Consider the following 25,875-nt stretch of genomic DNA (forward strand, 5'->3'; position numbering starts at 1 on the left):
GTGACTTGGTGTGTAGACTTTTATTATTTAGACACTGGTATGAAACCCAATAACAAAAATATGAATGTATCATGTGGCAAGATGTGTTAAGAAAGATTTCATAAAAAGTATCGTCATTTTTGTATGATGTTCTGTATGGTCAATCTGTCCGCAGGACATCTTGAGAATAAAAATAGCCATAGATTGAAACTTAACATTTTTCAGCGAACTCTGTTACGACACGTGGTATGGCGTACTTCTACCTTGTTTTGTATATATAAAGTTTGTGACTTAATAATAATAAAGTTTATTACTATACAAATACATTTATTATATACATACAAATAATAAAGATTATACAAAAATTACTATTTAATTTATTCAAAAGAAACCTAAATCCTGCAATAGATAAGGATATTATGACCACAGTTTAACAATGTAACGTTATAATCAGCTGATTAGAGCAACAAAATTAAAACAGCTGATTGTTGTGGCTCACGTGTTGTCAGTAGATAGAGTTTAGTACTCAGTTTTTTAAAAGCGCATCATCTCCCTTATTTATCAATTGATTTTGTTAAACTTAGTATAACTGGATTTGTAATTAAATTTTCTAACTAAAATGTTATGATTATGACTTTTTTAACTATACGTTTTTAAAATGTTTACGCTTAAAGATGAATGAAACCGTCTGGTTAAAAATAAAGCTTTTTAATAAATTTGAATTTTTTGTAATTAAACACACAAGGTATATACAGAATTTCAACCTATTAAAACAAGCTATTCTCAAATAAAAAATAACTAAGTGGAAAAAACAATATGGTGGTCATTTGGGTAATTATTGATTTAAAAAAAGTTTGAATATGGTATTTTGCGTTTTATTTGGCCCAGGAATAATACTGAAAATAATATTAGATAGGTTCGGGGCACTTTGTATATATATATATATATATATATATATATATATATATATATATATATATATATGCAAGGCTATATATAAAACATAGGCATGTTGTTATTACAAAATACTAGACAAAAAGTAATAAAAAAAATTATTTACTGTAATAAATTTACGGGAATATTTTTGCTGTTCGAGTCACAGTACTACGTTTTGGAATGAATAAATGTCAGCTTTCATAGTATAATCCAAATAGTAATAAAAAGAAATATAATCTAGTTTGATATAAAAAGAATATCGTTTAATATTGTATTACGTTCAATTTCACATATAGCAAACAACCGACTTTACCGACTCGTTTAACCCATCCCTTAACCATAAAATAGTTCCGCAGCAGTACGAGATATAATATATGGATAGTTGAGGTAGGCAGGTGAGTCGCGCGACGCGTCGATAGCTCGTGCGGCCGCGGCGGTCTGCGCGTGCGCGGAGTGACTGGGGCACTGCACCATTGTTGTCTGTCCTAACTGTGCGGCCGCTGCGTGCACTGGACGCTGTCTTCACGCCGCCCTTCGCTCCCTTAGGTACGTCACATACCGACACTAACTCTTCTCAATTATATATTTTTATTCACAGAAGAGATTTCTTTGTTATAATAAAGTGATAAATATTTTCTTCAACAATTAATATTAAATAATGTTTCATAAATAAACGTTTAAAAAAATAGTTTTACTGCAAACAAAGTTTTATTTATTAAAAAACCAAGGCATTTTAAAATATCATTTTTACTATAGCAACAGTACAATAATACTGTCCTAAGCACAAACCTAAAGGTAAAACAGAGAATCGTGTAACTAATAATATCGTTTACTACATGGATAGAAATTGAATAAAAAAAGTTCTTAATGATTGTCATCGGTCAACTTTATAGGATCTTTTTTGGGTTTTATGCAAAGTTCCCAAAATAAATTGTTAAGATAAAACTCTACCTAAGCACATTCCGTCGCAGTGGACCAAATTCAAAGCTTGTTTACTTTTATGCCTTCCCGAGCATGGATAAAAGGCCGCTTTTTGGAAGTATTATGGTTACTGCGAGAATTTAAAGGTGTTGAAACTCAAATGTTGACATCACAAACTATCTTGCCGTATAAAGCCCACAGGCTTAGGTACTCTAAAGAGTGGAATTAAACACCTCGAAATTGACTTATTGTCCTCAAGGTGTAGACTCAAATTTCCACACCCCAAACTATCTTGCTGCATACAGCCCACAGGCTTATGTACTCTAAAGAGTGGAATAAAACACCTTGGAACTGACGACTTATTGTCCTTAAGCTGTAGACTCAAATCTCCACACCCCAAACTATCTTGCCGCATAAAGCCCACAGGCTTATGTACTCTAAAGTTGGAATAAAACACCTTGAAATTGACGACTTATTGTCCTTAAGCTGTAGACTCAAAATAAAGCCCACAGGCTTATGTACTCTAAAGAGTGGAATAAAACACCTTGAAATTGACGACTTATTGCCCTCAAGGTGTGCAAACTCAAATCTTCACACCCCAAACTATTTTGCTGTATAAAGCTCATAAGCTTAGGTACTCTAAAGAGTGGAATTAAACACATTGAAAATGGCGATTTATTGTCCTCAAGGTGTAGACTCAAACCTCCACACTCCAAGATATCTCGCTGTATAATATTAAAAGGAGACTGCGCTCTTAATGATGGGATCAAATGTCTCCATCCATCTCTTGGATCAGTTATATTTGTGGTGGTAAGGGTCACTCACAATTCATCTTGATTTTGTACCCTTGGGTTGGAATTGCCTGATCTCTATTACATATATTAACCGTTATCAAAAAAGGTCAATCAACTTTTCTTAAACATTCTTCAAACTCAGTTTCCAATATAGGCATAAGTGGGCATCTGTACTTAATAGCAAATAGTTCAAGAAAGAGCAGTCAATGTACAAATGTATACCTTTTTTAAACACTTTAACTGTACAAATCGGTCACAGAGTTCAGTAACTCTGTGTCAGAAATACAAGTAATGAAAATGAGAAAACTTGGTATATGTTTATATTCTTCTATGCAATACCAACGGAAGGCTTATTTAAATTTTGAACTTTTCTTTAAGTATTTTTTTTTAAACCCATTGTTATTTTGGTTACCGTTGAGATAACTTGAAAGTCACTTAGTATATTTTATGATTTTCAGTAAACGGAAATCACAGTTCAAGCGAAATTCAATTTTGGTTGCTACGCCTCAAGCACATTTTATATAAGCTTGTATATAATATATAAGCCAAATAATTTTTTTCACTTTTTATTATTCAATTTCAGTTATCTTTTTTTGTAGTATATGTTTATATTTGTAGTTAGTTTAGTAATTCAGTTTTGTAAATAGTTATACAATATTCAATGTTACGCCTGAAGAAGTACGCTGAGATGTACGAAAATTTATAAAGAGTTTACCAATATTTGGGTTATTATTTTGGCATGAAAAGAAAATAAAAGAGAATAAATGTATATATATATATATATATATATATATATATATATATATATATATATATATATATATATATATATATATATATTTGCAACATGTAATACTTAAACTGGTCTCATTTTCTCATTTTCGAACCTGGCAAGAATTATTATTTTACATTTTATTTTATTGATATACACACTGCATGTAGGAATATGTGGTGTGGTAATAATATATAACTAGACGGAATGAATCGACTGGTATGGGGCATGTCAATATTCTTACAATATTGTACTTTACGCCACTTTAGGCTCTTTATTCTCTTGAGAAACCACAGTATAGCTCTAGTTGTATTCTCATGGGCAGACAGCGCTCGAAAGAAAACAAACAAGAGTCAGAGATCCCCTTCGTCAACTTTAAGTAGGAAACATGCACATCAACTTAGTTTTTACTATACACCACACTTAAGGACTGAATTTTATAGATTCCTCCCTTAGTAAACATCTAGAGCTCTTAAAGAAGTTGAAAACGTGAAAATGTTTACATTAGAAAGTACACCCGACTACACTAATTGGTACACACATAAACATGTTGCAATAGGTTTTAGAGAACTTGTACTCTAAGTTATCTCTTTTCTTTAAGCACCTTTCACTCTATGTATTTGTTTTTATTTTTTATTTCACCAGTAAAAATAAAAAAAAACTCAAATTTGGTACGGTTCAGAATGTATACAGACAAACAGACGTAAACGAAAAGAGATAGACCATCGGTTGTACTTCGATTTTAGCTCCTCTTGGGTCACGAAAAAAACATCCCAAAGTTTGTGTAGAGTTTTGTTACACTTTGTATACAAGGTGTTCAGTAAAATAGGCCCAATACTCTGGGAGTTTATTCTACACATAAAAATATGATATGAAGGTATGTCATAAAAACTTTAGTTTTCCGTCTATCTTCCTGTGTATGTTTTTATATAAAAAAAAATATTCTTTTGAAATAGTTAAGATAAAATAAAATCCTTTTAACCGTTTTAAAATTGCGGACGTTTAAATTATTCCAAAATAGCACAGCAAAATTCAATATAGGTACTTGCACTATCATCTAAATCTGTAGCCCATATACATATAAAATGATAGATAAACAGGGTATGGAAGGAACTGTCAGAGCGTAAGGAAACTCTTACGGACCAATCAAACAAAGCAAACACATTACGTACATGTGTTACTGTCACATCTTGAAATGTCAAATGACTGTACTTAGTTTGTTTATTCTGCTATTTGTCATCATGGCCAAACCCATATGACCAAAGTCAAACATTTTGCTCAGCCAAATACCATGGAGTGAGTGACATGTACCATAATCGAACCTGATGTTGCACATACAGAAATGAAGCCTCGTGTATGAAATCAAACCTGTAGTTCAGTTAGTTCTCGAAATGACGTGCGGACAGAGATACAGAAATGAACGTTTTCCAATTCTAAAAGTCATAGGCTTCACTAACGCTCAGCCAACAATACCGTAAAAGTTTCTATTCAAAATTTTGATTTGATTCTAGTATTGAGTTGGGATTTGGAAAATTACTCATATCTAGGTTTGAAATTCTTGTGAAGCAAAAGTCGGAACAAAAGCTATTTTCGACTGACTGGGGAGTAATTGCAAATAGTCGGGCTTGCGTGAGCACAAGAACCGTGCACCCTGCCTGGCACGGCGTACTCCGTGTGACCGAACATTACGGGGCGGGGGTATTCATTACAACCAGCCTGTCTCGACATGACTGTATTCCCCAACTTGGACTTGAAATATAATATTTCCATGATCTATCCAAAGTTGAAGTCAAAAGCAAAGTTTTATTATTGTCTTAAGTTACTGTTTCGGCTGTCTTTATCTGTCATCTTCTATCTGAGGTATACCTTAATTAGAGCTTACTGTGAAAAGAGTCACAAGGAACTAACTACATAGTCAAAAGATCCGAATGATACAATTCAAGATCGATTGAATCACCTAAGGACATAAATTTTTAAGACTACATTTACAACAGCCATTTACATACCATTTACATTGACAGCATTTACAATATAAATAGCAATTTGTGCTCAATTATAAAAAAGTAAAGAAATTAAAAAAATTTTTACATTGCCTAAGGACATTAATTACGTGATTTTCATGACTTATGATTACATATATTTTTTTTTTCTTCAAAGAGTGATTAGGCTATCGCCAATAAAATATTTTATATAGCGTCAAATGTAGTGTAAGTTCTGATCATAATTGTCCAGCCCTGAAATTGTCATAACAAAGTTTTTCGGTAAAAATAACATTTGAATCATTTCTGTGTTGGCTAGACTTTCTGTGACGTTCACAAAATGCTTGTATACAATACTTACTATGTCGTATGCTATTATTAGTATTTGTTAAATTTCTAAAAATATATTCATTGACGGTTTCAATAAATATTCCTTTTAATATTTATTATATTTTCACACGTAAGTATAGGGTTATACTGTTGGTTAAGTAACACCACATGTCAACAATAGAAGAGGGTGATGATAAGGACTCTGAACATAAATCGGGCGAACCTCATCCAGTCTGTACACAATGCTCAACTCGGGCATATTTTCACTTAGTTTTCATTTACATCTATATGCATTTAACAGTAGCGAATACAATTAAAACTTACAAATACAACTTAACTAATTGCTTCAAGCCGTAAATACAAAAATATAAAATCATACGATCTCCTTAGAGAACTTCTGATATTACTGTTCTGATATTATTTTTCTAAAAAATGAACGAAAAAGTAGCGTTTAAGATTTGTATATTTCACAAGGTTTTGCTATCTTTTTCCATAAATCCAACATGATTTCCTGAAGCAGATGAAAATGTATTATAACAACTAACTTTTCGTCTAGTTGACAATATAGTGGTCCAACTTAGGTAATTTTACAATAGGTTTCTTGATTGCAGCAAATAATTTGGCCTTTTTGGTCTCAATTATGATATACGGAAACTGGACCATTGCGGTAGTGAATACCTATAAGAGAAATGTAAAAAATTGACCTTGAAAGGATAATCCGAAGTGATTATTCAATGGAATCATCCAGACAGTTAAAATCATTAATTACAACACAAGGTGTTCCTCAAGGATCCATCTTGGGTTCAGTCTAGAGAAAATATTTCTTCAGTGATCTCCAACTATCTTAAGAATTATAACACCTTCTTTATGATAACAACAAAACTTTAGTGTTAGAAACCGTGTATTTCTGTAACTTTTAAAACTTTGTAGTAGAGGGTATGAATACAACAGCGAAAGTAACCGGAAAGAAATGAGTAATATTACAAGTTCTCCACTTCTTGGTAAAGCTTAACTTTAGAATCCACCTTTTTTTAAAACGTGTAAAGCTAAGCTCTCTATTCCCATTCTCTCTTAGGTAAGCACATAACTTTTATAAGACTAAACTAATTGAAATCTTTCAAAATGTTTCCACACAGAGGTTAAAAACATCGTAAAACTACTTGTATCTCCATACTATTCTTAAAAACTAACAGTTTAAAATTCCATTAAAAAGTCTTTCATTGGGGTATGTTTTATTTATATCAAAGTAACTATTATTAAAAAAGCTGAAAGAAATATTAAGAAACAGTTGACGTGGATATGTTAAAAAAATATATATTCATATCGAACAATACTGTACAGGATGAGGTTGTTAAGGTATCCTAAACAAATCTTAGGGAGACAGTTAGAATTAATACGTACGGAAAAATTTAGATCCCCTAAATTACATACGGGGAATCTATCTGAAATACACAAGAAATATGTGTTCCACATTCAGTCAGATACGGGTTTTGAAGTAGATGGTGTCATCATATTCTAGCTCGTTTTACACGTCTTTTTTTTTTTCCATTTAGTCAATGTGTCTACTTCTAAAAGTTGTTGAGTTCGAATTAATTTTTTGTATGTTGGAAATTATAACATTATTATTGCTGTTGCTTATAATTACTAGAGTATAAACGTAACTTTTTCCCCAAATAGTAAATGGGCAAAAAAACGCTTTGGTGCCATTTATTATATCAATATTTAACCATTTCAAAATTGCAGACCAAACCATAACAAGTTTTTGAATTTGAAAAATATCTTCTCTTCTATGTTCTCAAGTCACAAATACTGTATTAACAGTTAGGAATAGTTAATATTGCACACTATAACAACAACAATTACAATAGACATTTCATCCAGCCTGTTATAAAAATTTTTCAAAAAATGTTCCTCACAGTAATAAGAGAATGGTTGCAGATTAGCTTAACCCATTTCTTTAAATGGAACCTTTAGTTGTTTTAGGATAGTAAAATTACACAAGCAAACCAAATTTATTTTAATATTCTAATCTACAGCAATAATACTGAATAAGTTTTAATAAATTTTCAACATTAAAAACTATTTTTTCGTTCCCACTCAAAGCATGTTACATATAGACACACGGTATAAATGTAAAAGCACATAAAGACGTGTAAAATGAGGTTGAACACTCCATTTAAATCCTATATACTAGTATCTGACTGAAAGTGATCACACATTTCGTAAGCAATATTGTTGCTAAGCTCCTTATCTACTTTAAAGTGATTATAAATCATTAATATCCCACTTTACCTGTAAGAACTGCACGCGCCTGTGGTGCAATGGACGTTATCGGTAATTAAATAATTTACATTTATCCCCTGCTTTCTTATGCACTTTTTGCTTTCTGTGCTCATCGTAAAAAGATAATTGTAATGTATTCATCATTACACGGCTGTTGTGAACTCGTTACGATAGTTCCGCGTTTGGAACAGTTTGGCACACCACAACCGAGTTCCCGCCGGACCCAGAGTCAACATTTCATGACGCACTCTTGGCTCTCATCCAATTCCAAAAAGAAGGCGAAGATGGCGATAACGTTTCCAAGTGCACGTTTTGGATGGACATTTTGAAAAGTCAATACTACTAGTAGACAAACAACCATATTTGAATTCTTTTACCAATAACAATACCGTTACTAACTGTTACAATCTAAAGTAAATTAATACGGATCCATAAATGTATATATATATATATATATATATATATATATATATATATATATATATATCTTCAATAAGAATAGAAAAGAATAGAAGAAAAGAACATAAAAATTCTCTATATTTCGTCTTAAGACATTTTCAAGAGATATACAGTAGGTAAATAAGCAAATATATCAACAAAAATATTATTATATATATATATATATATATATATATATATATATATATATATATAATACGTACTATATCATGTTAATATTTTGACATGTCATTATTATATAACTATAAAGTTATCTTTTAATTGTGTTACACAATTGTTCTACGTTATTTGGTTTATTATGTTTAACATAAATTTGAATTTTTAATTTTGTAATTTTTTGTATTTTTTTTAATTTCTATTTTTTATTTTGTACATTATTTCACAACAATCCACTTACTATACTTTCATTTACAACCGGCAGTATATAGTTAGGGTGATGTATCTAAATGTACACATGTTAAAGGAAGGGTTAATATCTCTTTGCATATTTTTTAGTAGTTTTTAATAATAAAACAAATGTTTTGTTCACTTCAGTGTTCTCGTATTTACTTAGTAGTGACAGAAAGGATATCAAATAAGAATTTCGGGGGAAAAACCATGTTTTCGGTATATTCAGGATCAATGCTAAATTTAACATCAATTTAGTTTGAACGTTTTGTCAATAATAAACTAAGGTTGCAAAGCGATCAGCGTTAGATGCAATTCTAAGAAAAATACAGCAAAGCTCCCAATTTCATTTTCATTTAAAACGTTGAAAAATAAGCAGTGTTGGACTTTATGATCAATCTGACTAATATAATAAATATATACAAATATTTCTCGGCTCAGTATACGTTTTTAGGGCACGATTTCGCTTGTTTTTTGTTATGAGAAAGAACTCATTAGGGAAACAGGATTTTCCGGACATTTGCCGTCGTTTAGTGATACAATACAATCAGTAACACTACGTTTCAGATCTGCAATCTGATCTCTTCTTCAGGTAAATTACTAAACAAGACTTTTTTATTACTGAACGATCGCAAACGTCCGGAAAAACTCTTGTTTCCCTCACAATCCCTCCATTGTCGTAAACAAACATCAAACAAAGAACTCATTATGTCAGAGCTTATTTTTGGAAATGATACTTAATTAAAGTGCGCCACTACGTATCATTGTATGTAGCCCACTGCGTCTCATTTCGCATGTCCTCCGCCCGGTTACGGTCTTCTGTCACAATGGCAATGACTCCTGGACTCTCACTCTCGGCTGGCCTTTTGTTTGTTTATAACAGGCAATTAATGTTGTCTGCTTAACTGAATGTTATCTGATATAGCTATACTGACTAACCGAAGGTCATGCTTAAAAAACGTTAGTGCAAACATGGGAAATATGAAGATGTAGAATTTTTTAGTACCAATTAAAACTGAACGTGTTGATGTATCATAGGCGTTGAACACTCGTAAAGTCCATACTCTCTTTAATTCTAGTTTTAATTAATTTAATTGCAATTAGCTATAGAAAACACTTAAAACAATGGCATGAAAAAATGAATTTAAATAAATTAAATTAATTAAAATTTCACGGACATAGTAATGAAATACAGAAAACGCGTTTGAAAATAATGAAGGGAGAATTTCTTTATTTAAACTCAAGGCCTTTCGCATACAAGGCAGGCATCTTAAGACGGCATCGACTATTATCAACACAGACATGGCAATTGATGTATCTGATGCCCACATTGTATCTAGAAGCCAACCACACAACACTACCACCAACCACAACCATACCAGCCATTACAACTACATAATTAAATTTAAGGCCTTTCGCCTACAAGGCAAGTATCTTAAGACGGCATCGACTATTATCAACACAGACATAGCAATTGATGTACATGATGCTCACATTGTATCTAGAAGCCAACCACACAACACTACCACCAACCTCAACCATAACCACACCATCCATTACAACTACATAGTTCGTCTTATGGCTCAAAAGCACTGATGTGAATCAAGTAAAATATCAAACAGAGGTTACTAGTTGTTCCCCGCGGCTCCGCACATTTTTACCTCAGAAGGTACCCGTTAAAAGCAAACTTTCTTAACTGGAATGATTTAAATGTTCATTAAATACATCGGATATTCTCTCAAAACAGTGTTACTTCTGCCTTCACCCACAGTAACCGTCCATTCTGTGATATCTAATTTTGAGGTCTTGATAATAAAAGAATAATTGAGAAAATTAGAGGCCCAAAGTTGATACAATCTAAGGTGGCGTCTAATTGAAGTTATTATTTTATCCTAGTCAAACGGTACACACTTTGACATTGCTTTCAATTGGATTTCTTAGTGTCTCTGTTTTTATCTTATCAAAGTAATTTATCTGATGTATAACTCAGTGGGTATCCCAATTTAAATATTTAAATAAAATCCCATTTAGGGTGAGCGAGACAACTTTAAAATCCATTATAAATACCCCCGAGTGTTACATATACTCAAAATATATTGGAACATATTCAACTGATTAAAAATTTGGAGGTAACGCGGTATATTCAGAATTAGTTATACAAGACATTTTTATACATATTAAAATTGAGTGTTTAGTATGAAAATTTTAAATTCACAAGGCGGCGGTAGTTTGAACATGATGCAATTTGTATGTAAATAATCCCCCAAAACGTACTTAAGTACTTAATGATACCTCCATACTTGCAGCATAGGAATTTAAATCAAGATTCCTGTTTCCAACATCCTCTCAAAAAGTAGATCAATTCCTAGTGAGAACCTAATATCTATTGGACTTCAAAGTCCTTGAAAGGGTCGATCCATCGATTCAAAGCCCTACAGGGAGGCTTGTATCAGTAAACAACAATCGCGTGGAACTAATACATTCCACCAACCATTGTGTTGGCACCTTGCCAGCATTGTATCTACTGATGGAAAGTTACCCCACTTTCTGTGTCAGGGAGCTGTGAGTAATATAATTAATTTAGGCGTCCTTGTGTGAAAGCTGCCCTTTATTTATTTAGCTTCACCAGGAGAGTTTTTTCGTTTCCGTTTTCCGTGCGAATTGATGACAAATAATATGTAATAAGAAAAATGCCGAGTAGAATAAATCTATTTTATTTTATAACAATAATAAGAAGATATAATAATAATAAGGTTACTTTTGAATAATCAATTTTTAAATAGATATAAATGTTTGTCTGTATGTCCTTTATAGACGTAGAAACTACTTGACCGATCATCATAACAAATTGTATGAATATGTATTTTTCCATGTAGAAGGTTTATATGCTATGCCCATTGATGTAACTCACCACCAGGCGGCGCTATAAAATATAAAAGTTATCAAAGCGCCTGCACATTATAAACTGCAACTACGAGACATTTACGTACAGGTATATGTATTAAATAGCCAAACACTATTTGAAGGCGCTAAGTTTCGATGTATATTTGCCTTTAAATACATTTCTTGTTGAACTTAACCAGAAATGCCTAAGCTTGAGTGTTAGACCACTTTATAATAAAGTACATATACGTGTACAATGGCTATAAACATACACTTTTGGCAGATTTTCTTGATCGTGGCAGCAAGGTAAACTCTACATCGGCGTTGGAAATATAATTCACTTAAACCAGAAGTGCTCACTCACGAGCAAAGGTTACGAAAAGTGTACGAAGCCGCGGGAAACAGCTAGTTTTAAATAATAATACTAACTACAGTCGTTATATGTAATAAAGATAAGTTAATGAGTAGGGCATTGTGCTATATTATCAACAAACGATAGATTGTACATCTAAAAATTTGAAATTTTTTATATCTTCCATGTAGTTATCAAAGTGAGTAGTTTTCACAATTTCAAAGTACAATCCATTTAGGATTTTGAAAAACAAACTTAGTTTATCCATACTCGTTACTCCAATTTTTTTCTACAATATTACAGAAGTATGCCAAATCACGTATCGTGCAACAGGCCTCGCTGGAGCATTCACAATTTCAACTTCATTTCATTTCCGAGATGTCCTGTGGACAGAAACAACTACCGTTCAATCACACAGGAAAAAACTTTTTACAGCCCCCAGGCAGACAGAAGGGAAGTTGTGCCAGCCTACCGAGTGACAGACCAATGGCGTGGTCTAACGGGTAGGGCGGTTATCGCAAGACAACCGAATCAAGCAACGTCGAGCGTGGCTGCTGCTTGGATGGGTGACCGCTGAGCGATCCTGTCCTTGCAAGCAGCCCGCCTGCTCGCCCATTGGTGGTGGTTCGGAAGTTACCTCTAAGCCGTTGGTCCCCAGTTTTAAGTTTTAGAGAGGACTTCTTAGCTCTAACTTCTCCTGGTAAAAATCAGACATTCTTTGTCTTTTTTGATAGACTTCAATGATGCTCAGCCAAATTCGATGATTGTAACGATTGTGTTCGATGTGGCATTGATAATTCATCGAACTCATTATTTCTAGTTTGAAATGAACTTTCATTATAAATTTAATTAATACAGAAAAATCTTTTTCTGTATGATTTGCGGATAGATAATTCTATGTCACATATTAAAATATAAAATGACTGTATTATGTCTGTTTACAAATTTGATTTTCCTTCAAATTACTCATATCCATCATGCTTATCCATAATACCAATATACAAATTTTCGCTAACACTCAGCCAAATCCCATGGAGTGACATGCACCATATTCCAATTTGATATTGCTTACATAGAAATGAAGCTTCTTGAAAAATTTCAATTCTTTAGGTCATCTTGTTATAGAGATATCATAGGGATATAAACAAACCGTCAGAAATGAAAACTTGTCATCTCCTCGAGCGATAGGTTTAGCTAACGCTCAGCCAATAATTTAAATACATTAATAGTTTGAAAAGGGGGAAATAGATCGGTTTTGTATGCATTGTTTTATTAATGTGTAATATTACACAGTTTTAGACTCTTGTTAATGTGATTTACTTCAAAATCATTGGTCAACTCCAGACTAAATTATCTATCACTACTACTATTAGTAGAACATTCTTAATACGGTATAAGTATAGAGCAGGACCGATATAACACCATAACAAGTTACAATAATGTTCCATGTTCAGTAAAAACGGGAGTCTTGCGTCAGTAATTGTCCCGATCCAATAAAGAGTGAGAAGAAACGTTTAAGAGAAGACCAGAGTCTAGAACATAAGCGCATTAATGTACCTGTGAGTCTTCTGTAGGGTGGTGGTCAAGTTGTCTCGTGTATTGAGTATATAATCTGGTTATTTCCTCGTACCCTCGCCCATAAAATAACACAACACTTACTTCAGCTCAACTACAATGTACCTGTGAGTGTTATGTAGGGTGGTGGTCAAGTTGTCTCGTGTATTGAGCATATAATCTGGTTATTTCCTCGTACCCTCGCCCATAACCTAACACAACACTTACTTCAGCTCGGCTACAATGTACCTGTGGGTGTTCTGTAGGGTGGTGGTCAAGTTGTCTCGTGTATTGAGCATCTAATCTGGTTATTTCCTCGTACCCTCGCCCTTAACCCAACACAACACTTACTTCAGCTCGGCTACAATGTACCTGTGGGTGTTCTGTAGGGTGGTGGTCAAGTTGTCTCGTGTATTGAGCATCTAATCTGGTTATTTCCTCGTACGTTCGCCCTTAACCCAACACAACACTTACTTCAGCTCGGACTACAATGTACCTGTGGGTGTTCTGTAGGGTGGTGGTCAAGTTGTCTCGTGTATTGAGCATCTAATCTGGTTATTTCCTCGTACCCGTTCGCCCTTAACCTAAATCAACACTTCAGCTTGACTACAATGTACCTGTGAGTTATGTAGGGTGGTGGTTAAGTTGTCTCGTGTATTAAGCATCTAATCTGATTATTTCCTCGTACCCGTTCGCCCTTAACCTAAATCAACTTACTTCAGCTCGGCTACAAATGTACCTGTGGGTCTTCTGTAGGGTGGTGGTCAAGTTGTCTCGTGTATAGAGCATCTAATCTGGTTATTTCCTCGTACGTTCGCCCTTAACCTAACACAACACTTACTTCAGCTCGACTACAATGTACCTGTGGGTCTTCTGTAGGGTGGTGGTCAAGTTGTCTCGTGTATTGAGCATCTAATCTGGTTATTTCCTCGTACGTTCGCCCTTAACCTAAATCAACTTACTTCAGCTTGACTACAAAGTACCTGTGAGTCTTCTGTAGGGTGGTGGTTAAGTTGTCTCGTGCATTGAGCATCTAATCTGGTTATTTCCTCGTACCCGTTCGCCCTTAACCTAACACAACACTTACTTCAGCTCGGCTACAATGTACAAGTCTCGTGTATTGAGCATCTAATCTGTTATTTCCTCGTACCCTCGGGTGCAATGTACCTGTGAGTCTTCTGTAGGGTGGTGGTCAAGTTGTCTCGTGTATTGAGCATCTAATCTGGTTATTTCCTCGTACCTTCGCCCTTAACCTAACACAACACTTACTGCAGCTCGACTACAATGTACCTGTGAGTCTTCTGTAGGGTGGTGGTCAAGTTGTCTCGTGTATTGAGCATCTAATCTGGTTATTTCCTCGTACCTTCGCCCTTAACCTAACACAACACTTACTGCAGCTCGACTACAATGTACCTGTGAGTCTTCTGTAGGGTGGTGGTCAAGTTGTCTCGTGTATTGAGCATCTAATCTGGTTATTTCCTCGTACGTTCGCCCTTAACCTAAATCAACACTTACTTCAGCTCGACTACAATGTACCTGTGAGTCTTCTGTAGGGTGGTGGTCAAGTTGTCTCGTGTATTGAGCATCTAATCTGGTTATTTCCTCGTACGTTCGCCCTTAACCTAACACAACACTTACTTCAGCTCGACTACAATGTACCTGTGGGTCTTCTGTAGGGTGGTGGTCAAGTTGTCTCGTGTATTGAGCATCTAATCTGGTTATTTCCTCGTACCCTCGCCCTTAACCCAACACAACACTTACTTCAGCTCGACTACAATGTACCTGTGAGTCTTCTGTAGGGTGGTGGTCAAGTTGTCTCGTGTATTGAGCATCTAATCTGGTTATTTCCTCGTACGTTCGCCCTTAACCTAACACAACACTTACTGCAGCTCGACTGCAATATACCTGTGAGTCTTCTGTAGGGTGGTGGTCAAGTTGTCTCGTGTATTGAGCATCTAATCTGGTTATTTCCTCGTACGATCGCCCTTAACCTAAATCAACACACTTCAGCTCGACTGCAATGTACCTGTGAGTCTTCTGTAGGGTGGTGGTCAAGTTGTCTCGTGTGTTGAGCATCTAATCTGGTTATTTCCTCGTACGTTCGCCCTTAACCTAAATCAACACTTCAGCTTGACTACAATGTACCTGTGAGTCTTCTGTAGGGTGGTGGTCAAGTTGTCTCGTGTATTGAGCATCTAATCTGGTTATTTCCTCGTACGTTCGCCCTTAACCTAACACAACACTTACTGCAGCTCGACTGCAATATACATGTGAGTCTTCTGTAGGGTGGTGGTCAAGTTGTCTCGTGTATTGAGCATCTAATCTGGTTATTTCCTCGTACGATCGCCCTTAACCAAACACAACACTTACTGCAGCTCGACTACAATATACATGTGAGTCTCCTGTAGGGTGGTGGTCAAGTTGTCTCGTGTATTGAGCATCTAATCTGGTTATTTCCTCGTACGTTCGCCCTTAACCTAAATCAACACTTCAGCTTGACTACAATGTACCTGTGAGTGTTATGTAGGGTGGTGGTCAAGTTGTCTCGTGTATTGAGCATATAATCTGGTTATTTCCTCGTACGTTCGCCCTTAACCTAAATCAACACTTCAGCTTGACTACAATGTACCTGTGAGTCTTATGTAGGGTGGTGGTCAAGTTGTCTCGTGTATTGAGCATCTAATCTGGTTATTTCCTCGTACGTTCGCCCTTAACCTAACACAACACTTACTGCAGCTCGACTGCAATATACCATGTGAGTCTTCTGTAGGGTGGTGGTCAAGTTGTCTCGTGTATTGAGCATCTAATCTGGTTATTTCCTCGTACGATCGCCCTTAACCTAAATCAACACTTCAGCTCGACTGCAATGTACCTGTGAGTCTTCTGTAGGGTGGTGGTCAAGTTGTCTCGTGTTGAGCATCTAATCTGGTTATTTCCTCGTACGTTCGCCCTTAACCTAAATCAACACTTCAGCTCGACTGCAATGTACCTGTGAGTCTTCTGTAGGGTGGTGGTCAAGTTGTCTCGTGTATTGAGCATCTAATCTGGTTATTTCCTCGTACGTTCGCCCTTAACCTAACACAACACTTACTGCAGCTCGACTGCAATATACATGTGAGTCTTCTGTAGGGTGGTGGTCAAGTTGTCTCGTGTATTGAGCATCTAATCTGGTTATTTCCTCGTACGATCGCCCTTAACCAAACACAACACTTACTGCAGCTCGACTACAATATACATGTGAGTCTCCTGTAGGGTGGTGGTCAAGTTGTCTCGTGTATTGAGCATCTAATCTGGTTATTTCCTCGTACGTTCGCCCTTAACCTAAATCAACACTTCAGCTTGACTACAATGTACCTGTGAGTGTTATGTAGGGTGGTGGTCAAGTTGTCTCGTGTATTGAGCATATAATCTGGTTATTTCCTCGTACGTTCGCCCTTAACCTAAATTAACACTTCAGCTTGACTACAATGTACCTGTGAGTCTTCTGTAGGGTGGTGGTCAAGTTGTCTCGTGTATTGAGCATCTAATCTGGTTATTTCCTCGTACGTTCGCCCTTAACCTAAATCAACACTTCAGCTTGACTACAATGTACCTGTGAATGTTATGTAGGGTGGTGGTCAAGTTGTCTCGTGTATTGAGCATCTAATCTGGTTATTTCCTCGTACCCTCGCCCTTAACCTAACACAACACTTACTGCAGCTCGACTACAATGTACATGTGAGTCTTCTGTAGGGTGGTGGTCAAGTTGTCTCGTGTATTGAGCATCTAATCTGGTTATTTCCTCGTACGTTCGCCCTTAACCTAAATCAACACTTCAGCTTGACTACAATGTACCTGTGAATGTTATGTAGGGTGGTGGTCAAGTTGTCTCTTGTATTAAGCATATAATCTGATTATTTCCCCGTACCCTCGCCCTTAACCTAACACAACACTTACTTCAGCTCGGCTACAATGTACCTGTGGGTGTTCTGTAGGGTGGTGGTCAAGTTGTCTTGTGTATTGAGCATCTAATCTGGTTATTTCCTCGTACGTTCGCCCTTAACCTAAATCAACACTTACTTTAGCTCGACTACGATGTACCAAGATGCAATGAAAACAATTACTTTCTTATGTGTTGTACCAGATTTCATATTGTGACGGTGACAGATGTATTAGAACCCCGGCAACAAAATCTTAAACAACAGGAAGGTCAAGTTTCAAGATGCCTCCCTCATATTTCTTTCTCACTCGAATAAATATTCTTACTTTTCAATTACGTCATGTTAGGAGCGGTAAAATTTATTTTTCTCACGATTTTTTTACGTTGATTTAATAAAATATTTTTCAGATTACTTCAAGAGATAATGCATGAATCTTACTTGATAGGTAAAAGATAACCCGTATACAAGTGTATAATTGTATTATTAATTAATACACTACTATTATTTTTATTTAATATTTTACTTCCAACATAAAGCACTATATTGTAGTGTTTCAAGATCTCAAACCAATTGTCTTCAGTGTTTAACCCTTATAGTGCCAGAATCACGTGCAGGCTGTAAATAAAATCTAGATAGTGCCAAGTAGCGTGAGACGTTGGCACTCAAGGTGTTAATATACTCAGAGACACTTTTTGTAGTATCATTTCTAATTTTGAAAATAAATCTTAAATCTGTTGAATAGGCCTGATTTGGAAGACGTTACCTTTAACTTCTGCCTCAAAAATCACGAAAATATAGTGAATCATTGTGTAACGATTAAAAAACCTTGTATCACTCTCAGAATTTCCACGTGTCTTAACACGCGAACTGTATAGCTTTATTCAAACAATCAATTATATTTTAGTACACAATTATAACAAGAAAACATAACATCCGCTCTGCCACATTAATTTTGAAGTTCACATATAATTCTTTAAACCATATAAAGTGTTGAAGGTTAATTTGTTTCTCATGTTTGAGGTTTACACGGGAAGCTTCATACATGGCTCAACACGCCAATCTTTTGTTTTTACTCTAAAACCCATAATATTTAGTTCGCCGTCACATCACGTGAGCATAACATCATTTCTCCCTCGTTTTACACCGAAATCGATACTCACTTTAGTAACGTGTCCCTGGAAACCAAAATGTGGAGGTCAAGTTGTTTCGCGTGTTTGAAGTTTACACCGGGAGCTTCGGATGTGACTCAACACGCCAATCTTTTGTTTTTACTCTAAAACCCATAATATTTAGTTCGCCGTCACATCACGTGAGCATAACATCATTTCTCCCTCGTTTTACACCGAAATCGATACTCACTTTAGTAACGTGTCCCTGGAAACCAAAATGTGGAGGTCAAGTTGTTTCGCGTGTTTGAAGTTTACACCGGGAGCTTCGGATGTGACTTAACACGCCAACCTTTCGTCTTTCCTCTAAAAATGCACAATATTTAGTTCGCTGTCACATTAGGTGAGTATAACATCATTTCTCCCTCGTTTTACACCGAAATCGACACTCACTTTAGTAACGTGTCCCTGGAAACCAAAATGTGGAGGTCAAGTTGTTTCGCATGTTTGAAGTTTACACCGGGAGCTTCGGATGTGACTTAACACGCCAACCTTTCGTCTTTCCTCTAAAAATGCACAATATTTAGTTCGCTGTCACATTAGGTGAGTATAACATCATTTCTCCCTCGCTTTACACCGAAATCGATACTCACTTTAGTGACGTGCACCTGGAAACTAAAAATGGAGGTCAAGTTGTTTCGCGTGGTCGATATCGTACCGGCAGTTTGCTCGTGTCCTAACCTACCAATCTTATCTCTTTTCAAGTACTCCACAATATTGTAGTATTTTATTACATCACGGCTATATAAGATCACCTTCGTCACAATCTTATCTCTTTCTATGTAAATAATACCGAATACTTTAGTATCTCTTTGCATCACAACAACTTAACGTGTTCTTTTACACTGAACACCAAAATCGATTCTTAGTATTATCGACATCTTAACCTTAACTGTTCCTCGAAAACTTCTTAATACTTTAGTACTCTACACAACACAATATTACCTTCGTCATAATCTTATCTCTCTCTATTAATGATTCAGAATACTTTAGTATCTCATTTTATCCCAACAACCTAACGTCACTTCTGTTTCACGAATGCCGAGTTTGACTCTCAACTTAATGTGCCCTTCAAACCAATACAGGGTTAAGGTCGAGTAATATCGCGTGATTAGACCGGTAGGTTCGCACGTGTTCCGACACGCCACCCTTATCAGTTCTTATTCCTCAAATAAACCGCAATAATTTTGCATACAATTACAACACAAAGAATACAACAACATATGCCACAATTGATATCGCAGTCAACGCATTTAAGGTTGTGTTCCTTATCTTTTTCCTCAATTAGTCCACATTTATTTAGTGTACAGTGGCGCCAACTTAACAAATATCATGCATGATCAACTGGTAGCCCAGTTGAGACAGTGATAATAAATATAGTTTATACTGGTTCTTCCAATGGCTTAAAAACATTAATTAGGTAATGTTTAAAATGAGTAATTTTGAATATTTACATTCATGAGCAAGTTGAAAAATTTTAGTAGCATCTTTTGGAATTATTTTTGTGACGTAAATGGCCTAGTCCAGCGTAATTGGCACGTAAGTTAGCAAAACAATCTCTAAAATTTGAAAGGAGGCAATAAAGAAAATAATAAATGTGGGGAAATACAAAATTTATAACTTGGAAACATTTGTAAATTCTAATATGTGTCTTAGATATTCTTATCTTAGATTTTAATGAATAGAATTTTACGAATTTGCCGCTAAGCATCAAGAGATAAGAATAAGCTATAATACTATCAGTTAAAAAAACGATGAAATTACCTATATTTTTAAAATTATCGTGTGTTTTATTGAAGTTAACAAATAAAAGTTATACTCAAGTAATGACACACGTATCACGGATTTATGTGTGCTAATGGCAGTGGTTTATCAATTTGTTGAGAGAAAAAGTAAATTCCATGTAGGATTAAATTTTTATCTTCATAAAAAGTGTATTTGTTCCTACAGCTACATGAATAATTATAAAATATATAACTACGAATAATTGTATTCAATAAAACTTTAACTTAATTTCAATATCAGATATTCACGATTTTAAATAATTATGTAAATTTTTAATAAATGTGATGAAATATAGATATATATATGAAATAATAACTCATAGACGAGATTAACTCTCAAAAACTATTCAATTCCAATTCGTAGATTTTGTAATTCAACACGCAAGGCCCTGTCAATTGTTTCAGATGGTATTGAAGATGGTAAACTGGATCATGTCCGGTATACGTTTCTCCACACATATTAGTAATAATATTATAATCAATTATTTCAGATGTTATAACAACATGGTACACTGGAGCATGTCCGGTATACGTTCCTCCACACATATTAGTAATAATATTATAATCAATTATTTCAGATGTTATAACAACATGGTACACTGGAGCATGTCCTGTATACGTTCCTCCAAACATATTAGTAATAATATTATAATCATTTATTTCAGATGTTATAACAACATGGTACACTGGAGCATGTCCGATATACGTTCCTCCACAAATATTAGTAATAATATTATAATCAATTATTTCAGATGTTATAACAACATGGTACACTGGAGCATATTCGGTACACACGTTCCTCCACAAATATTAGTAATATTATAATCAATTATTTCAGATGGTATAACAACATGGTACACTGGAGCATATTCGGTACACGTTCCTCCACAAATATTAGTAATATTATAATCAATTATTTCAGATGTTATAACAACATGGTACACTGGAGCATATTCGGTACACGTTCCTCCACAAATATTAGTAATAATATTATAATCATTTATTTCAGATGTTATAACAACATGGTACACTGGAGCATATTCGGTACACGTTCCTCCACAAATATTAGTAATAATATTATAATCATTTATTTCAGATGGTATAACAACATGGTACACTGGAGCATATTCGGTACACGTTCCTCCACAAATATTAGTAATATTATAATCAATTATTTCAGATGTTATAACAACATGGTACACTGGAGCATGTCCGGTATACGTTCCTCCACACATATTAGTAATAATATTATAATCAATTATTTCAGATGTTATAACAACATGGTACACTGGAGCATATTCGGTACACGTTCCTCCACAAATATTAGTAATATTATAATCAATTATTTCAGATGTTATAACAACATGGTACACTGGAGCATATTCGGTACACGTTCCTCCACAAATATTAGTAATATTATAATCAATTATTTCAGATGTTATAACAACATGGTACACTGGAGCATATTCGGTACACGTTCCTCCACAAATATTAGTAATATTATAATCAATTATTTCAGATGGTATAACAACATGGTACACTGGAGCATATTCGGTACACGTTCCTCCACAAATATTAGTAATATTATAATCAATTATTTCAGATGTTATAACAACATGGTACACTGGAGCATATTCGGTACACGTTCCTCCACAAATATTAGTAATATTATAATCAATTATTTCAGATGTTATAACAACATGGTACACTGGAGCATATTCGGTACACGTTCCTCCACAAATATTAGTAATAATATTATAATCATTTATTTCAGATGTTATAACAACATGGTACACTGGAGCATATTCGGTACACGTTCCTCCACAAATATTAGTAATAATATTATAATCATTTATTTCAGATGTTATAACAACATGGTACACTGGAGCATATGTCCGGTATACGTTCCTCCACACATATTAGTAATAATATTATAATCAATTATTTCAGATGTTATAACAACATGGTACACTGGAGCATGTCCGGTATACGTTCCTCCACACATATTAGTAATAATATTATAATCAATTATTTCAGATGTTATAACAACATGGTACACTGGAGCATGTCCTGTATACGTTCCTCCAAACATATTAGTAATAATATTATAATCATTTATTTCAGATGTTATAACAACATGGTACACTGGAGCATGTCCGATATACGTTTCTCCACACATATTAGTAATATTATAATCAATTATTTCAGATGTTATAACAACATGGTACACTGGAGCATATTCGGTACACGTTCCTCCACAAATATTAGTAATATTATAATCAATTATTTCAGATGGTATAACAACATGGTACACTGGAGCATATTCGGTACACGTTCCTCCACAAATATTAGTAATATTATAATCAATTATTTCAGATGTTATAACAACATGGTACACTGGAGCATATTCGGTACACGTTCCTCCACAAATATTAGTAATATTATAATCAATTATTTCAGATGTTATAACAACATGGTACACTGGAGCATATTCGGTACACGTTCCTCCACAAATATTAGTAATAATATTATAATCATTTATTTCAGATGTTATAACAACATGGTACACTGGAGCATATTCGGTACACGTTCCTCCACAAATATTAGTAATATTATAATCAATTATTTCAGATGATATAACAACATGGTACACTGGAGCATATTCGGTACACGTTCCTCCACAAATATTAGTAATATTATAATCAATTATTTCAGATGTTATAACAACATGGTACACTGGAGCATATTCGGTACACGTTCCTCCACAAATATTAGTAATATTATAATCAATTATTTCAGATGTTATAACAACATGGTACACTGGAGCATATTCGGTACACGTTCCTCCACAAATATTAGTAATATTTTAATCAATTATTTCAAATGGTATTACAAGATGGTACACTGTAGCATGTCCGGCATACATTTCTCTACACATATTAGTAATATTATGATCAATTGTTTCAGATGGTATTACAAGATGGTACACTGGAGCATGTCCTGTATATGTTCCTCCACACATATTAGTAATATTATAATCAATTATTTCAGATGGTATTACAAGATGGTACACTGGAGCATGTCCGGTATACGTTCCTCCATGAAACGGTAAGTTAAGCAAATGTAGTATGTAGTAATTTGTGACAGAACGAAATTTTAAACGCACAATCAGTTGTGCATTGAATTAACTTATTTAGTTTACTTTGATACAAGTAAATAATATAAATTTTGGCAAGCTATGAACTGAAAGGTACTAACGACCCATAAAGGATTCTAGTTGCATAGGAATTATATATGTAAAATTGACTTTTTAATTATTTTATATGGATTAATTTAACTGTTTTTTTTACAGTAAAATAAACTGAATCCTGTATAAATTGAAAATAATAAATATAAAATTATATTATTTATTAGAGCTGTTCTACCATAACCCCTAATATCTTAGTTAAATTTAACATACACGGGTCTTCGCCCTGCTCACGTTTTTTTTTCTTTTTGCGTGTTTTGTAATAGTAACAGTTATTCTGTCAACAAGGAAGATATTTGTTTATTAATATTTAACACACAATATAAATATTGGCGTGTGTTGCATCAGACGTTTAAAATTCATGAACTGTAAGTATGTGATTTAATGTGTGAAATAATTTCTGAATAGTTTAAATATAGCATAGTAAACTTGTCTTAATATTCAAATTTAACGAAACATTTTTTCACTCATACACAGCTTACAGACCATTCGGTCAGAGAAACAATGATTCAAATCCATTTTTATGAATGTATAATTTGTTGCTCCAAAACGTGTTTTTATATCAATAATATATGACGTGTAGTGTTCCAAACTGTTCCTCATCCCAAAACAATCGAAAATCGAATGATTGGTATATAACCATAAAAATGGCTGAGCTGCATCTGAATGTCCAGTTTTTATGTCCCATACAAATCTTTTTCCTCTAAAAAATTTAGATTAAACACAAGTGATGTTTCAAGTACTTCTTTATCGACCACCATCCTTCTGTCCCAAATAAAACATTATCCTGTTAGAATACTATGTTCCAAACTAGTATTCATGCAAAATGACTTCTCAAGGTATACATTTAGTAAAAGCATATCTTATCCTTTGGGGAAGAATGGCGTAAGCTACCGGATTTAGATAAAAAAAAAAAAAAAAAAAAAAAAAAAAAAAAAAAAAAAAAAAAAAAAGAGAGAGAGAGCAGCGTCTACAAATAATGGAAGAGAATGTTGCTATTGACAAATTAAGAATTTTAAGAAAGTATTAGTGAATACTATATTTTAACACATTTAAAACTTAAAAGCTATTGGTTTCATTTGTTTCCCTATCTAGTGTTCTGAATGAATTTATATTCAACACTGGATTTGAATGTCGAATTAGATCAGATCACCTTCTCTTTATTGCAGCACCTGGTATCTGACGCTGTCTCAGACTTGACTCCTGGAATCTGGAGTCATGTTCCTTTGAAGAGATCTAAAGAAAGCCGCCGACAAAGAAGTTTAATACGAACCTTTTTATCGTTCGACGTCAGATATGCCTATAAATAGGTGAAGTGGCATTATAATTGTCTCATTAGGTGCACAATTGAGTGCACTACGATGGTTCTGACAGGATCTCTAAGCACGGTGGAGCAGCCGGGTTTTCTACATAGAACGTAACTATGGTAGGAGGGGTTGATCCAATTTGAATGTTGAATTTGGCTCCAGTTCAGCTTCATTTTTTTGGAACCAAATTAAACGTTCAAATTGAATCAACCCTTCCTACCATAACTATATCAACAGTGGATGTTCCAACATAGTACAAAACCTTATTACCCTTTTTAAGGCAATCCAGTGATTGTTATTTATCTTTGGAGAAAGACATATTAATATCAGTCCTCGTCTAAAATTATTCATAGGATTTATGCTATTTCAGAAAATATATTTCTGTGGATATGGAACAGTTTGGAAAAAAATGCCTGAAATTAAATCCAAAATGCATTATTCGGCCACCGGAATGAGCTTAATCTGTTAATATTTCTACAAAAGAACATTTCAAAAAACAACATCGAACCACAAGTTCATTACCATGTTATGTTGGAACAGCTGGTTTGATAACTCTTGGTTGTTTACAAAAAATATTGTAGTAACATGTAATGGTAATGAGTATTATACTAGACTAGCTGTTTCCCGCGGCTTCGCACGCGTCTCTTAAGCTTTGCCCGTATATTTCTTTGCCTTCAAATAGTGTTTGGATATTTTAATATACGTAACTACTGTGTTGTAATTGCAGTTTATAATGTGCAGGCGCTTTGATAACTTTTATATCTTGCAGTACAGCCTGGTGGTTAGTTACATCAATGGGCATTGCGTATAAACCTTCTACAT

At 34.4% G+C, this 25,875-nt stretch overlaps 1 protein-coding gene across 3 annotated transcripts in view; it reads left to right on the top strand.

Moving 5' to 3' along the window:
* Positions 1–1,389: 1,389 nt before the first annotated feature.
* LOC124357824 (multidrug resistance protein homolog 49) overlaps positions 1,390–25,875 on the top strand; it is a 73,048-nt gene continuing 48,562 nt past the window's right edge. Inside the window, exons 1-2 of one of the 3 annotated variants that reach the window (XM_046809886.1) lie at positions 1,390–1,461; positions 23,551–23,607. In XM_046809886.1, the coding sequence (XP_046665842.1) occupies positions 23,551–23,607 (57 nt within the window). In that variant the 5' untranslated portion in view covers positions 1,390–1,461. The remainder of the gene's footprint in view (positions 1,462–23,550; positions 23,608–25,875) is intronic. The other 2 variants (XM_046809883.1, XM_046809884.1) reach the window with 2 other exon arrangements.

This window comes from Homalodisca vitripennis, chromosome 3 (genome assembly GCF_021130785.1).
Source record: "Homalodisca vitripennis isolate AUS2020 chromosome 3, UT_GWSS_2.1, whole genome shotgun sequence".
Taxonomy (NCBI): Eukaryota; Metazoa; Arthropoda; class Insecta; order Hemiptera; family Cicadellidae; genus Homalodisca; species Homalodisca vitripennis.